General features: G+C 33.8%; 1 protein-coding gene across 38 annotated transcripts in view; it reads right to left on the bottom strand.

Annotated features, from left to right (window-relative positions):
* The window catches only part of RIMS2 (regulating synaptic membrane exocytosis 2), a 458,893-nt gene that overhangs the window by 104,976 nt on the left and 335,586 nt on the right, over positions 1 to 18,331 (bottom strand). For 23 of the 38 annotated variants that reach the window (XM_039387624.1, XM_039387618.1, XM_039387621.1 and 20 more), the window contains one exon: positions 4,309 to 4,341. The exons of the other annotated variants lie outside the window; for them this stretch is intronic. In XM_039387624.1, coding sequence (XP_039243558.1) covers positions 4,309 to 4,341 — 33 coding nt within the window. The remainder of the gene's footprint in view (positions 1 to 4,308; positions 4,342 to 18,331) is intronic. 38 annotated transcript variants of the gene reach the window in all.

Below are 18,331 nucleotides of genomic sequence, written 5' to 3'. Positions count from 1 at the left end.
AGCCTGAGCAGAGTCTTATTGTTAAGCTTTCCAACATCTTGTTTGCCAAGCATGCAAGGTCCTCAGAATTCCCACCACTGGTATATTCCACATAACCAGAGAATATTTCACATTGTGATACAGCCAATTAAAAACATAGGAATAAACTCTTGATGATAACTATGCCTCTGCTTTCCGAAAAGCAAACAGGTATTCATAGAGATCCCTCAGCCATCCTAAGAATGCAAGACATCTTCATCAGCACCTTAGTAACTAGAAAGATGGTCAAAGCTTTAACCAAAAAACACGAAACCAACAGTGGTGTGTGCATCTGCATTTAGGACTCAGGAGAATGACAAATTAAGCTACCAAAATTTTACCAATGAAAAACTATATATGTAGTGCTACTCTGTCTTTTGCGTAATTATGCTGTCATTTTAAATTACATAATCTGATATTTTTACTATTTTATCTTCAGAAGACTGAAGATCAGACTTTACTTATTTGGTTTAGTACAGATGGCTACTTTGAGGGTTGGATTTGGAGGTCCTTGGTTTCTGGTTTTAATTTTAAACAAAATTAAAAATAAGGACAAAGAACCTCCCCACCATCCAGTATGATACCTCTATTACCATGCTAAATACCTTTAAACTGAATTTGGAGTTTACCCTTTGGGTTTTGTTGTCCAAATACAGATTTAGATGCTTTAAATGTCTCTTTCAGAGTCTAAGGCATCAGATTTTAAACGTGCCTGTCAAACTAAATATCGTAGACATGTTCAGAGATGCACAAGTAATTTAATCATATTTGTGCTAAAATGTTACAAATTCCACCCAGAAATGTTTTTTCAACATTAAGGAAGATGAAAACAGAACAAAGCACCATCCTGCTCTTTAAAGGAAAGTGTGTCACTGAATACTGCTTATAACAATAACTCAAAAGCAGAAGGGTGGTATATTCTGTTTGTGAAGGATACCGCAGTAGACCCACTCTTGGAAGGCTTGAAAAGCCTCTTGTGGTACTGTAAGATAAGAATGCATTCATATAATTGTGCTCCTTGTTTTCTATTGAAGTTGATCTCTTAAACCCTCTCAACTGCACCTATTTTTTTGGTCTTTGCTTTCCCCAACAGTTTATTTACCAGACCTTTCCACTGTTTGGCCCTCTACTGTCCAGGTCTATGAGCTCTTCCAATTTGGTCACTCATCTTCGATGGGTTTTGTTAGGCTTTGTAGGCTTCATTTCCAGCAATCATGTTATTACAAAAAAACTTCATAACAAAGCGCAGAAAAAAACCCCCATACTTCAAAGTCCTCGTCTATTTGAATTTCCTTCTGAAAGCTAACAAAAACTCTAATCAATTCTTTGTGTGCTCCTAACACGACAGTTTGGCTCCGGATGTTGCAGAAAAGAACATTAATATCTATTTCCCTGACTTTCATGGCCCTTTAGAAGTGGAACTGTCCCCACTACTTTATCTTCTAACTCCTATGCACCTTAGAAAGAAGCAACAACTGGGCATCACTACTAGAATTAATTACCTAGCACTATTTCTCCTGCATGTACACTGACTACTTTAAACTGTCATGGATCAGCCTTTCCATAGTTTTGGTGATCAAATTTTGGGCAGTTTACTCACGTCTGAGTCAACTCATATCTAGGCCTAGATTAATTTTGCAAGGCTAAAAATGTTTTCTGCATTTCCTATGTTTGAAGAACACAGTGTTACTCGCAATTACAAGTAATTTTTGGCACAATGATAACTGCTTGGTCTGAACCATCTTACTGATGAGAATAAAGATGTCTTCTTCAGGCAGGGTCTTAATTCCATTTCTCGTACTGAATACATGGGAAGGTGAACAGGCAGACATCTCCCCAACACTTTTCACTGTATGTAAATATCACAATATCTAAACCTATGAAACAATAATTTCCAACATATGATTTAAAAAAGAAATCTAAAAAAACTCCTGCTTTGCAAAGCTCCTCCTTTACCCAAGAAAAACGGGGTTTTGTCTTTAAGGATGATATCAAGCTCTACTGCTGTCAGATAACAAAATTTATAATAAAATATTTTGCTTGTTAGCTTTCTGAACTTGCTTTTGTTCTTGAAATATGCAGCATAAGCTTTGCATGTGCTTTCATATAACTTTTCAGTAAGAACCTAGATATTTTTGAAGAAATAAAATTTTCTCATTTTTGCAATTAGAGATTATAATATCCACAGAGAGGAAATGGCAATTTTTTTTTTCAATACAACTGTCACATATTCAGATATTTAACCTACTCAACATCACTTGATGTAATAACACCTTAAATCAACAGCTAATCCTTTAATTCACATGAATGTTTGGTAGCATGATAAATAAGGTGAAACTAATTTCCTAATGCCTTTTGCAACCAGACATGCCTATCTTGTATTGGACTTTTTAGCCACCAACGTGCTTGCAACAAACATGGGTAGAGCCCGGCCCAAATCTTCGTTCGCGAAGCCCAGCCTCGATGAATTTCCTAATGAAACCTGTAAATGGGTAATCCTAGTTCAACACTTCTTAAAGCAAATTCTAAAGCAATGGGAAAACACCTGGTTCTAAAGGTATGCCTTTGAAATGTCACCCTATCTTTTTAGCTGTGCTCAAAGTGCCTTGTACTGAAATGTGTAAGCTACTTTGTTACTGAGGTAAGAGTGCCCTATTCTGTTTATAGTTGTGCTCAAAGTGCCTTTGTAATCAGTGCCTCATAACTACTTAACACAACTGCACCGCTGATCATACTTTTGCATTTGTGTGCTAGACAATTAAATTCATCAGTGCCTCATACATTTACTTAACACTCTGAAATAAATAATATGAATTTGATTCAATCAATAACTCAGAGGCAGGTTCTTGAATAAGAAGGTCAACAACTTTCCTTTCCTTTATTATGAACAGATACAAAATGGGTCACCCAGTCATCTGATTTCATTTTTGTAATAAAAGAGACTTGCAGTCACTGCACAGGGACTGAGAAAGGATCATAAGCACAAGATAAGTAAACACAGTCTTTCTACAGCATAATTTATTAATTCCTAATAATAGTGGTTTACAAAAGAGAAAATCCAGAACACACTACTGTTTGTCTTTTCTATCCATAGTTAACATTTTTTACCCTGTAATTTAAGCAATTTCTATCTTGAGATTTATTTAATAAGAAAACCACAGCAAATAACATCTGCAAGATTCTGTAAAGATAATCTCTGGCTCTGATTAGGACAAGATTAGTCTGAAAGGTAAAAGCGAGTTCTGAAGGAGCCAGCCACAGTAGAGAAAAGACAAAAGTGTTTGACTAAATGTCACCTAAGTTTAATGGACCAGTCAATGTACCCCAACACTTCCACAGATTTTTGAGCCTAAATTGCATTTAAGTGGCTTCTCTAATTTGTTGGGATAATAGCAGAGGCACAAGAAATTAATTAAAGCTTTGACACGATAACTGTAAGATTTAAATTTTATAGATGAACTTAATTAACTTAAATATGGGGAATTTCATTGTTGTTCTACATACCCCAACTGAATGAGCAGGGAAATGGGAACAACTATTGCATTTTAAGAGCTAGGATGCTTTGCTGGATGTTAGTTCTCTGCCAGTAGTATAAAGTACATAGAAAATTCAATAAAATGGCAGATGAAAATTTTATATGAAAGAAGAAATCATAAATAATGCACAATATGACATAAAATCCTCATACAGCTAAATTAGAGCTCCTTCAGTGTATTTAGGGTCTTCTTGCTCTCATGTTATCATAACCTTATGTTTTACATAAAAACTGAAATAGTTTTTATTCAAAGAAACTAATTTCAAACTAAGTTTGAAATTTCAGTGCCTGGAATTTAACTTACTAAAATTATTCAGTTTTGAAATTATATCCTCCCCAGGGTCAAAAATAACTAGTTATATAAGAGTTTCTGCAGTTTTTGTAGTAGATGCAAATGCAAAGATAAAACAAATTATAGATTATTTTCATGTGCTAGTTGGAAGCTTAAAGGCTAATTTATAGATAATTGAGACAGGAATAAGAACTGATATGATAGAAATCAAATCAGTTTAAAGTCTTAAGGTATGGTATATGCGTCATCAGTTACCTTTTATCACTTTTTATAGAGTACATAGTTTATAGGTGATAAAAATTACATAAGCATCTTAACCTTAAGTTCCTACAGCTTGCCAATATTTTGCCAATTTATTGAGGGGGAAGAGAGGGAAAAGTATGTGAGGTGAGCTGTGATAAAATCTATAGAAAAGGTAAAATGAAAAAAAATAACACAGAGAAAAGCAGTAGAAGAGACAGACCTGAGTTTCTTCTCCTTGATGATTCCGCTTCTTCTGTGATCACATCGTGTAATGTACAGACATAGACAAAGGAGATGGGCGTGAGAGGATGTATTCAGAAGGTTAAAACTGACACTGAGGGAAAGGGCCAAAGATTGTTTTAGAGAGAAGTCTGCAGAGCAGAGTTAGTAAGTGGGGAAAAAAAATAACAGACACTAGAAGAAAAAAAGAAAGCTGAGGAAGAAGTGGTTAAACTACTGTTGTTGGAAAAGAACAGTAAAGACAGAGTTAGTAGAGGAGCTGAGGAAATAATAAAAGTTATAACTGACAGCAAAGTCAATCCTTGCAATGAAGCTGAAGAAAAAGCTGGATAGTAAAAGGTATATTAACTAGAATAAATACTTTTGTTCATGACAGTTCAACTTTTTTGAATATTGTCTATTTTAATGCAAGTATTATTTTTCTTTTTCAAGTATTGAGCACTCAGTTTAATGTCACCAATGGGAGGTCTATTACTAGATTTTTCATTATTAAATTATCATAATTTATGCTGAAAGTATGCAAAGCAAAAGACAGATTTTTTTTTTTTTTTTTCAAAAGTATGTACAAGCTCAGAAATTTCAGAATCCACATAACACACTCTGGAAAGGACTGCATTATTGTAACACTCTGCCAAAGGCAAAATTATCAAGCCCAAAGTACAGAATGTGGGAAAAGAGACTGTGTAGCTATTAACTCTCATGGTCAATTCAGGACACTTTTTCAGAACCAAATGTTACTCTCATCTCACAGACATCTAAATTACTGCAAATGCATGCAAGTTAAATGCCGAAGCAACTATCTCATTACTTACTTTATTACTTCACATTCAAAAACACACTGCTATTTCAGACATGGAGAACATCTGAGGGACAGTGTCATGCTCTGTACTGAAAATCTATTTGCAGTAAAAGAATGCGAGGAATTCATTTTGAAAAGTAAGAATAATTACAAAGAACTGTGAATCTACTCTTGCCAGGAGAACAAATGCTTTCTTCCAAAAATCATCAGAAATAGAAGAAAAAAAATCTATAAACTTAGCATGCAGTTTGTTAATGAGTCACAAACACTGCTCATAATTCATTAACACTGCAGATACTAGGTTAGTTCATACACCACAAAAAACAGCTATAATTGTGTCGGCATTTTAGAGTCAACATCGAGATAACATTGACAAAATGCAAAATTAGAATAATCAATATAAATCAACAGAGCTAAAGACAACACTAAATTTCATCTGATAACCATTATGTTCTATACTTCAACAATTTTATACTATAGCTGGTAGCTTATGTTTTCATCTACTTTTAAATGCCTGGACTGTACCAAAACTTTGTTGCAAAAACAAGAAGGTTGAAACATACATAATTAGAATGTATTTTTAGGCAATTAAATTTTCTTACAGGACAAACACACTTAAGTGCTATATATGAGATATGTAATATGAAAGCATAGCAGCCATCCATTTTGACTAAGGTTGAGTCAAGTTTTGACTAATAATGGCATATAAGTATCTTTCTATCTGGGCAACTATAATGAATCCACTGTATGAAATACAAATAAGCAAATACAAAGATATACTTCTCCACGGTGTGTTACAGCTCATATTAATGTTGTCTCACTATAATTGCTATAACTGTCAAATAAAAAAATAAATCATCATTAGCATCACCAAAACATGGTAAAAAGTACTTTAAAAGTTCTGAAAATGTTTTATATTACATATCTATAGCCCTGAAGTGGCACTCCTACTATAGCAAGCCTGTTATTAGGAAGTCTCTATCATGACCCCCTTCTACTGTTTATTTTTTTTCAGTATCCATAGGAATGAGTAGCTTTGAGACATATAGTGCATTAACATAAATCCTTCCGTATAAATTTTCAAAGCAAGTTTGGAATCCCATTATTTCCAAATTTGGAATATGCAGGTTTTCTAGCAATGTCAGTGGGACACGACTGAATAGCAGGGAAGTTCCCTTTGAATATTTTAGAATCAAATGACCAGTATTTGCATACAAATCAGTCACATATACCTACACTTTTTTAAAATTGTATTTTTAAAAGCAAAGTATTTGTTATGGAAAAGGTATTTACACATCAAAGTGGTAAAAAAATCATTCTTAGTAACAAAGACTTTTCAGTTTTAGGTTTTTACTCATCAAACATATTAGAAGAATAATTCTAATAGAAGCCAGAGGAAAAAAAATAAGATAATAGATATCTTCTCACTGTAGATACCTGATCAGCTGATAACACATGTATTGAGATAAATGGATTATAACCTTTTTGCATTAATTGATAGAAATATTAACGAATTAGGAGAAGTTTTGGCATGGTAATACACCACCGTTTTTTAATTAACAATGATAAGAAGGAAGTACTAATAGAGTAATTAATTTAGATACAATAGCACTTATTTTAATCAATTTTCTCCCAATTAAGAAGCCATGCCATAAATCCCAAATAGTAGGTAGAAAATTCTATCTCTGTAGCTTTTAATCTACTAAATAGATCTTTGTTGATAGAAATACATTTCATGCAGAAATAAAACAATGACAGAAATTCTATTAAATTTACATCATATCAATAGGCAGTCTTCATTTGAATAGTCATTGCTTTGCTGTGGAATTAGCATTTTTTGGATCAATTGTTCACCTTGATGTATGAGACTAGTACCTACAAGGGTATTATATGCAGATTTAGACACAAATGAAACTCTCAATAACTAAACTTATAAAGTAAATAAAAAACAGGTATTGCACTGTAAGTCTGAAAAATCCCCAGTACCATCTTTTTATCACAGATAAAAAGATACAGAACTGTTTGATACAGAACTGTTCATTGTAAGTAATGTCACTCATTGAAGAGATGCATTTAGGAACTCAGTGTTCAAAAAAACTTCACATGGCAAACGTATCCATTTAAAATTCTTAAAGCAGCATAAGACAAAGAGATGTAAGTTAATTACTCTTGTTTTTCCCTCAAGGGTTTTCTTAATTTCAGTTTCATCTTATCCTAAAAAGCAAAGATCTTTCACTGCAGATATAGTCTCAGATTCGAAAAGCCTCATTTCTGGCCTCTTCACAAAATGAGATGTGCAATAGCACAGTCAAACAGACGTTATCTTAAAACCTGGAGGAGACTCTAAGACAGACATGCTCCATGGAGTCTGCATGTTTCATAAATATATTCCATTAGTCTGGATGTGATTAGACATGAGGAACAACATAATGCATTTAACTTTCACGAAAGATGTTCCCTGACACCACTCAAACTCTGCAATGTTAAGGATACAAATAGAATAGATAGCAGTATAGCTAAGAGCACAAACATTGATTAAAATAAGATTTAGAGTGAAAGACTATTTTACTACATTGAGATGTGAATAAAATCAGTATATGTAATATATAATACTTTTTAATAACATTAAGCCACAACAGACACAGTGCCTGTCCCACATTTCTAAATTCTTTTAATGAGGTAATTCTCTACTAGTGAAATTAGTTCTTTATCTTAAAGAATATATCTGTATACACAAAATCAAAGCTGTATACTGGATGTATGCTGACATTTTTGCTTAAAAATATAGTCAGAGAATAAAGAAAATACAGGAAGACTAAAGCAACACATTTAATTACGCAATTACATAATATAGGCTGTATGTAATATAAGCTATATAAAAAAATACAATAAATAAAAATAGTAAGTATGGAAAATGTGTTTTTCCTACCCAAAGATAAGGATAGTAGAGAAGAAGGTAGAAAATAACATACAAGAAGAAATTGTAAATATTCTCAGTAGCATGAACTCTCTAAATCAAATGAAACCATGTAGACTGCATTATTTTTTCATAAGTCTCAAGAGATAAGGTAAATGAAGAATTCAGAGAGAGCTTTTATGATTTTGTTTCTCTGAATAAAGTTTACATTTTAATTTTATAAGGAGAGAAAAAATAAAATAGTAATATTTCAAAATCTTAATGAACTATAGTTACACATTGGATTGGAAATATTATGAATCCTGAAAAGAAAATTATATATCTCTCTCTGTCCTACAGTTACATTACCTTTTCCATCCTCATTTATTTCACATTTCTAACCATATATCCCTTCTCATAATTTTCAATCTATCATTCTTTCAATTCTGCCTACAAACTTCTTTTAAAATAAACACCACTTCATTTTGAATTATTTTTGACTACAGTTTTAATACTAAAACTTACTTCCTTGTAATAGATAAACTAAAAATTTTAGTCACATTACAATTACTTTTGAAAGATTCTTTCTATGTACAGACAAGCAATACTTCCACCCAGGAGAGGTATGTAAATGTTCCAGAGATAAAAACAGGCATGATTCCCTTTAAACTGAAAGCCAAGTCTATCCATCTAAAGACTTACTATTTGTAAGCACACATTAACTTTGTATTTTCTCTTATGTTTAAGCTGCCATTGCTGTGATTCCTTTAAAACTTTAATTTACTTCCATATTACAGAAATGTATCTTTCCCTCCAAATAAGTACAGTCCATTTTTACCTCATTCCATTCTGAGATGTACAAAACCATTTCAACTATTCTGTCTCCTCTTGTTCAGTCTTATTAAAATATGTCAGCACTTTACTATGGTTCTGTTCTTCAACTGCTCCTTAGAAATCCAAAGTGTCTGTGACAAAGTTGGATATTTGATGACACTACAATCTTTTCAACAGCCAGTGATAATGCAAGCATTACAGAATGGTTTCCAGATAATAACCATCAAACCTACTGTCTCAGTGTAGGAAAAACAGGGGAAAAACAATAGCATTTTCATTGCTATCTTATGAAGGCAGTTTCTGCATTACCTTTGTTATCTCTGGATGGAGACACAGTTTGATAGACTGCATTCAGCTTCCAAAACTTTGGACAGTGAGACCAATTGAACACTTCAGAAACAATTGACAGGTAACAGAAATAGGTATCGCTGCCATGGTACACTAAACCCTGTGTTTTTTCCCCTTTAAATTACCTTGACATGTTCAAGGGAGACTAGTGATGACACTAGATGAAAAGAATTGCTTTTTAAGAAAAACAGGATCCTGCCTACCCTTATCTCTATCGGTACAGGACACATTCTCTATGCATAGCCTGCTTCTTTTTCAACTTCTCTTCACACCTTACACATAAAATGCAAAACCATGTAAAAATGTTTGCATGCTGTGCTTTTACTATTTTTTTCTTTTCATTGACAAAGGAAATGTGATTAAAGGACTAGAGTTTTATTCGCTTTCTTTCATATGCCAGCTCAGAGGCAGAGGTGGGTGCTCAAAGTAAAAATGCTTAATAACCTTAGATATGAACAAATAACTATTCCACAGGCTTTTTGATTCAGGGGTGTCCTGAGAATGCAGTATTCTCTGACAGTGCTGGCATTGGCTAAAGGAATGGCACATATGTTCAAAATACAGCTTGAATTTTTATGCTCTGCTTACCTATGATTCTGCAGTTTTACCCGTCCAATCCTTCAAAATCTTTGCATAAATAAAAGTGAATCTTTGAAATATGCAGAACACTAATTCTGCAAATTCCACCAGAACTTGGAGATTACAGGCACTGTTAAGAAACATGTTGATTTCTGATACTCAGGAAGAATTTTATCATCATCTTCTATTAAAAAGTCTGAAACATTAAGAACCATTTTGCTACCTTATTTAATGTCCTTAAATTATCTGCCAACAAGTTTGCTGATCTCATTTCTAGTCATGTATATTTCTTGAATATTAATGCTTCACCTGATAGAGTATTACTGGTTTTTTTTCTGATTTTTGAAATTATTTTTATTATCTATTTATGTTTCTGTCTACAATTTGCTCACAGTTCTCAGTTCTTCATTCATGGTACTTATGTAATCAATATCTATTTTTTCTCATAGATTTTCTTAGTTATAATACTGCTATGGCTATTACCATGTGACTGGTTAGGTTAATTTCTTATCAAACTGCACTTGAAGACAGGATGAGCTTTCATAACAGGCTACAGCAGAAAAATCATTGTGTGGAAAGGCAACCAAAACATGGCAACAGCAATATGAGGTGGCCCTATTCCTGCTTGCTTCTCTCTGCACACTGCCAACTGCATCCACGGACTAAGCTGTATTAGTATTCACTCTGCTGTTTTCTGTGCTAACAGAATATTTAAAGCATTCTCAGATGAAAGAAAATGCAGTCCTGTTCAGAGGTTAAATCCCATATTGGAAAGGTTCAAGGAATTTGAAGCTTCCTTAGGTAGATTCTGCCAAGCTGCATCACTGCTAGATCATGGTCATAGATACAATATATCTCAACATCCAGATGCGAATAGAGCATTATGTCACCTCCTAGATGTCCTGACTACCATTCCTTTAAAATTACTGATTGTAACGATATAGGGAAGTCTATAGGGAACAGTAGCACGCCACAAATAGCAGATAATGCCTGTCCTGGAAGTTGCATTGATTAGTTACACTGGTACTCCTCCACTCCTACCACTTAGTACATAGGGCTTTTTGACAAACACAGAGTCAGTTTGGAAAAGCATCTGAGGAATAGAGGTATGTGTTATTTGGTGCCCATTGCAGAGTGTTCAGAACCACCTCAGATGCTTCTGCCTCATGTATCATTGACCCATGTAAACATACCATGGAAGACATTACTAATAACATAAATCAGAGTAGAATTTATGCCCTTGTCAAAGAGCATCAAAGAAAGACCTAGGACTGTAGAATGCAAGACACAATTTTTTCTCAACTTTAGATCCATTCCAGAATTTTGGATTGTGACTGTGGCTTTCCAAACCAATTCTGTGTATGCCCTGCAGCACTGGAGATCAGTGGTACTGTTACAGAGGGAAAAATAGATAAAAATCAGATAAATGTTGTTTTAATATACAAAACACTTCTAAAGTGAAAACTTTTTAATGTCCATAACTGATTCCTGATTTCTATTCTTCTGCCTGGTTTGGTTTTTTTTTGTCATATGATTATAAGATTTCACTCATGTTCAAAAATCTAGAATGCCTCAGGAGCAGACACCTAGGAAAATATGTCTCCTGTTTCTAACAAATGGAGAAGGTGCTCCAAACAGCTTTTGCTAATAACTGTGAATACGTATCTGCCTAGATCACAGTTTTAAGCCCGCCTCAGCTGGGAGATGGAGATATTGTTCTTACTTAGCTATTATGTAAGGGAAAAGTCTGGGCAGAGGTATTATTCTGCAGAACTCTACCTGGAAAGGTAACAGTGAAGATATGTAGGCATCGTACTTTGAATCTGTCATGCAATAGTTAAAACAGCTGGAAAAGAAGATACGTCACATTCTGATTCTGATTCTTATGACCAGTTCTTGGTTTATCCTGTAACTTCCTCTGATGCATCAAAAAGTCAGGGAACAGGAAATGCAAGTGCATGTCTGGCCTTTTAGCTAGGTTTCCTAATTCCTAGGTTAGAGTCAAGCCAGATTTTGCTGCTCTTCAGTTCTGACTCTTGCACTTCCAGCTGTACAGTAGTTGAGCTTCAACAAAAATCTTGCAAATTATCAGTATGTAGGTGAGCCTAAAACTGAGACTACAGCATTAATTTAGGAGGTGACACAGTTGGCCAATCTTGTAAACTTTAAATTCTGTGATTGGTAAAAATGTTGTTATTAGAATGAGACAACAAATATGCCCAGTAGAGAGATATTTGCACCCCAAAATCAAATATAGGTATTCTTGGAACTCAAAAATTCCCATTCACTCAAATAAATGTGGATCAACCTTTAAATATAGGGTGAAACCTGCTATATAAACATCCCTTTCCCTTTTCCTTTCCCTGCTCTTCTCTCTCTTCTTTCTTTACACCTTACAGTGTGCTTGCCTTTCACAAGTGCATAAATTAATGTGATTAAGACCCTTCATTATCTGATGCAGAAGACAGAATCATCATCATCATTGCTATTACTAGGTTTAATTTTATTGCTATGCATTTGTAGGAACAAAGATAGTTGAATAATTGAACTTGATGTTTGGGGTGAAAAAAGTTTGTGACAGTTTCAAAATGGAGGAAAGAAGAGTTCTTTTAGATTTGAGAACTCCAGCTGTATGGAGATATCAAATGCAGTCTGTATAAAAAATTATATCACAATATTATTTCTGCCATGTCTGATAGTGCAATAAAGTTTCAGATTCAAGTCTTTAGAAGACGATTTTTCCACCATACGTGCAGTAGATACCTTGGTTTGGTCAACTAAATAAGAATCAGCATAAATCATACTTGGATCCCTGAGGCTTTTACAAACACATAAGTCATAATAAAATTCAAAACTAAAAAGCAGGCTTAGTCTAATATTGTGCCAGAACACTTCTTTTCTAATGCATGTGCATTCTAACACAATTTTTTACAAAAGCAGATCTATTTTGGCTATTCTAAAACAGAACTATGTAATCTAAATGGTCTCTACATACTAAAAATTTCACACCAAAGTGAAAAAAATAGGTACATCAAGCACACACGCATTACAAAAGCATGAAATGTGTTTTTATAGTCTCATGCTTTCATGTGGTTTTCCAAACCCTGACAAACCTGTCTCAGAATGGTGTTTCTTTTTCGGCAATGGTTTGTCATCAGTTATTGTACCATTCACCTTTTTCTGCTGGTCCTCCCATGTTACTTCTAGCACAAACCAAAAAAAAAATCAGAAATATTATGTAACTTACATTATAAGACATCTAATATCATTTGGGATAACTTGATCTAAACAAATGTATTATCATTAAGATGGTAAAAATTCAGATTAATTCTTAGAGGCCTGTAGTGAATAGAATTAGTACACATCTTAAACATTCTGGAACAGAACATCTTATATGAAAGTTAGTATCTATGTAACCTATCAAATATTCTGCTCCCTTTGATATTTAACAACTGGTATAAAAAACAGAGGCTTGTTTACAAAATATTTTGGTCCATTTTTAGAAGTTATTACTCTACATTCTATAGCTTCTTGCATTATCTATGTGTTTCTGTAAATTATAAAGGAAGTTAGAACTATTTTGGTAAAAACATATTTGCAAAGCTATAATTAAAAAAGACAACAACCAACCAACCAAAACATGAAAAAAAACCAAACAAAAAAGACCAACAAAACAAAAAACCAAAACAAAAAACCAACCAACCAAAACAAAACAAAACAAACAAAAAACCAAAACAAAAACAAAACCAACCAAACAAACAAAAACAACAAAACCAAACAAAAACCCAACCCTGAAAGAGTAATAATGCATATTTACTTAAAGTTGACAAAGTATGTTTAAGAATTAATTTTTAAGATAAAACCAAGTTGGATTTGCTTTCTAAATCTGGAATTTGATTTAAATTCAGTCTTTAATTTAGGCAGATTAAATTACACAATAAAAACTGTCCTTCTAATTATGGATCCTGTAACTGAAATTGGCATTTCTGATCTAACCACTCAGGGAAAAAGCTATGGATAGATGAGTGTCCACTGCTCCAGAAAGACTACATTCTCTCAAGTTGCAAGATGATAGTCTTTCTGAGGTTGTCAAACATTTTTTTCTACACTTTAATTCTCTATCTTCTAACCAACTGGATGGTTAACATAATATTATCCGTTTTAAATCTTTTGGTATCTCTTGCCAAAACCAAATCTAGACCAATTAACAGGACAGATTCAATACCCTAAACTCTGTTTTTGCTTTGGGCTGTTAAGAATCTGCTTATTTTGCTGATCCCACAATGTGAAGTACCTCACAACCAGTGCCCATAGATGTTATCACTTTTATAGTCACATAAATAGCCAGGGATGGAGACTAATATGATAGATATGGAAAACAGTTTTTATCTTACACATCCAAAAATAAATTGACATATTAGCCTACGACTCTTTTTACTGTTTTACTTTTTAAAGGAGACTTACGGATATCTAGCATTCAAAATATAAGCACGTAAAATTCTTATCTGTAGGCATACTGCAGCCTTCTTATCTGTGGCTGTTGCTGGCCCATGACAGGCTGTGTCCTAGAAAAGGCTGCTGTCCTATAAAAGGCTGCTTTGATTTTTGAAAGGGATGGAGATGTAGGCTTTAAGTAACGCATCAGTAAAATTGTCACTATAATGATTTCATGACTCCACAGATATGCACACTGAAACAGAAACTATCACCTTTGAAGTACCATGTGCAGTAAGTACTAAATGAGAAATTTCAAAGGGAACATTCTGTTACAAAACTGTGGAAATAAAATCTTATTATGATCCTTCCTAGAAAAAATGTGATTCTTCCTTTTATCTCTATGAAAATACATGGTTAGCAATAAAATATCTACTGATGTCAATAATTCTTCCCTTTTCTTGAATGAGTCCAGAAGTGTCTTCTTAAAAAAATTCAATGATTTCTGTAAAACTACCTTTGCATTTAAGGAGTAGTCACTTCTAGGAAAAAAATACCATTAGACTATAATTTAGGTTAAATAGTGGAGATGATACTTAGAATAACACAAAAAGTAGGCAGACAGTAATCTACAACACGGGATTTTTTCAGGATATATAACAAATAATCTAAATACTGAAGAATATCAGGAAGCCCAGTGATTTCCATGCCAGCTTTATGCAGATTTTCCCTCTTTCTGACTCTCAGTCAGAGCTCTTTTCAGAACTCCTAATTCAGTTTCAGAACCTAGAAACTGTAGTTTGCTCAGGGTTTGAACTGGAATGGTGCAGCAATATGCAGAAGCACAGGATGATGCAGCAAAACACCAGATGCTAATGATGACAAGTTTTCTTATGCAAATGCTTCCCTCCTCCCTTGTTTTCTCTATACTACAAACAGTAATAGCCCTTTTCATATCTACCCTTTACTTGAAACATTTATATATACTTTCTCTTTTACTGGAATTTGTCTTTTTTTTCATTAAATCCCCTCAGCTTTTATCTCCTTTTCAGCACCTCAAATTTCTGTGAACCAATTTTTATCAGTGCATATCTCATTTTAGACTTTTAATTAGGTTATCATAAAGTCTTCACTTTTTCATTAGGACATACTTAATTTAGTCATCTTTTACTGCAAATGAAAAGTCCTCAGAACTTCTTTCTATTTTTAATTTTATGCAATGAATGCTGAGAAAGAAATTGTGTTATTAATAATGTATGGTGACAACTACCATAAAAATAAATCAAAAGTGGATTTGGTTAGTGCTTCTTAAACACAAAGCAGCCCAATAAGAAGTCATTAAAACTGTGGGATAATCTGCCAAAAGCTGAGAAACTGTTTTGAATCAGATACTCAAGATCTTTAACTCATGCATTAAGAATAGAAGAATAATAATTAGTTAAGGCTAAACTCACTGCATACAAGTTTTATTTTACAAAACAAAGTCCCTAAGAAAATTAAAAAGAGCCATCAATCTCTAGAGTTCACACAGAGAGAAATACTCTCAGCTGTGTCAAACCTCTACTAGGTGAAAGAAAATGGCTTCAAATCATGGTATGTGAATCATCTCAGATGTACTAAATTATATCTGGAATGAATCCAGTCCCACCTTGCACCACCAGCATGCTGCTAATGGGACCAAGGCCAACTCCAAATGACACAAAGTCAGCAACGAAGACTTTATGCCAAACTGATGTCACTCCTACATCAGGGAAACCTTCAGGTGCCTCAGTAAAACAGTGCTGATACTCCCCTACCCCGATGTAACAGAAACTAGATTCATCCAATATCTGAAAAAAAGTAACAACACACGTAGTCTTTCTCTGACTAATACAGACCAAGACCTCCAAGTAACATTCCACAGCCAATCTGAGGACATAATCTTTTAGCTTCCTTTTTTTGGCACATTAACAGTTGATCTACATTTTTTTCTCCATACAATACAAGAATATTTTACAGAATAATCCTGTACATTAGAGGACAAGGCATTTATCTGAGACATAATGATCCGTCTTTCCTTCAAAAACTGAAATGCTTCTTAGAAGATTGTCTTGAATGCTGGTAAAGCATGGACAATATAAAGGCACAGACAGCACCTTGCACGTGTGTTCATGTGCACACATACACACCCCCTTCACATGAAAATAATATGCAGAATCAACAAATGAATGCCAGGAAATGTTATAACGCCTTAAATAAATCGTTGCTCATAAATGGCTATCTAAGCATCACTTGTATCATTGTTTTAATGAATACAGCATTCCAATAAAATTTCTGACATATCTTAATTACTTATTGTTTCAATTTCATCATCCTTACAGAACTACACATTCTACAAAAAAACCCTAAGCAAACAAAAAATAAAAAAACCCTAAACCTTGAGCTTCATTTCCTGGGACTGCAGCTGGAATATATTAAAAGCACTTTGGAAGTCATCAGCTAAGCAATTAAAGGTACTGCAACATTTCATATTATTGTTATTAGTATAAAGAAGATGAAAGTGCACTGTAGGTTACTCTTTAGTACAGAAATGCTTTTTTCAAATTGACTTCAAAGCTACATGAATTATTTGTAGCTATAAATCACTTAAGCCTAGTCCCATAGCAGTCTCTTCTCATCATATTCCCTACCTGCAAATCTAGTCAATTCTGTTCTAAATTTATATTTAAAATGTTTTACTAGTTGATTCCTCTATATGGGGAATAAATTGATTTGAATCTTCTATTGCTTATTTTTAATAAAAATTGTAGATATACTCAAGCATGGTCTCACAGAACACGTGTTGCAACAGCACTCATTAAAATCATAGCCTACCTTTAGCTAAAAATCAGACTTTTATAAATATAATAGAGTTGTAAAACATGAAGAAAGACCAGAAAAACATTAATACTCCAGGTTACATAGAAGAAAAAATACTGTCAGTTAATGGTACATTAAACATGTGTACATTAATATTTAGTAAAGCATATTTAAATAACACAAAGTAAAGATATTATTTTTAAGCCACTATCAAGGCTTTTTTCCCAGGACCATTTGGGGCATGGGGAGGGTTTCTTTGTTTGTTTCATATCTTTTGCCATGTTTTTAAAATATGGCAGTTTTGCTCCCTCTTCTGGCTATATGCCTGAAACACGTCAGACACGGATGCGATACAGCTGACCCCTTTTATCAACAGGAGTATTTGGAACATCCCAGAAGAGCAGCTCTACTCGTCCTACTTATATCCCTTTCCCCCAGCACCCACACCTGGTCTGCTGAAGACCAGACACTGGGCTAGATGGATTTTTAGTAAGTGTTGGTGTGGTTATCCTCATACTGCTGCAAAAGGTAAACACAAGGAAAGCCAAAATATCTCCAGAATTTAATGAATAATGAATTCAAACAAGGAAAATTACAAGTAATGACCAAAATAAATGTGGAGCAAAATACAAGCTTCTCCTCTACACCTCTCTTCCATAATCTCTCCTCAGTTTGCACTACCATTCCCTGGGTGTCAGCAAGTATTCTGTGCACGCAAGAAAATGTGAACAGCCTACAAATGCACTCTGCAGAATGCAGAAGTAAGGTTTAGCTTGGTATAGGGTTTGAGATCTTTGTACCATGTTATTTTTATGTTTACTGACAAAGGTGCAATCTTACAGCAAACCTTCAAGCATTTTCAATGCAGAAAGATAATTTTTTACTATATGATCTTGCATCTCTCTCATACACACACACACACAAACACACACATAAAAAAAAAAGCTCTGCAAGCAATCACAGGTGTTCTACCCTTTTTCAGTGCAGTTAAGACTGAAGCTCACGGCATAATTCTAAAATGTCAAGAAAATATTTAGTTCAAAAAATTATTCTGAAACTAAGTCAGCAGCTTTAAGCATTAATACCAACCAACAAAGAAAATATAATAAATGGCTTACACAAAGATGAAAAATATAAATTTGTTTCTTCAGAATGTTCTAGGTTCTTCTGAACATCAATTACTAATAATTAATAACATATAAGTTTTCTTATTGCTCAAATTTACATGCAAATTTTACATGCATCTTTACATGCAAATACTCTCTGCACTGAAAC

The sequence above is a fragment of the Pipra filicauda genome, unplaced genomic scaffold, assembly GCF_003945595.2.
Source record: "Pipra filicauda isolate LSUMZ 115617 unplaced genomic scaffold, ASM394559v2 scaffold57_size4234018_pilon, whole genome shotgun sequence".
In the NCBI taxonomy this organism is placed as follows: Eukaryota; Metazoa; Chordata; class Aves; order Passeriformes; family Pipridae; genus Pipra; species Pipra filicauda.
This window is presented reverse-complemented; position numbering and strand designations above follow the sequence as displayed.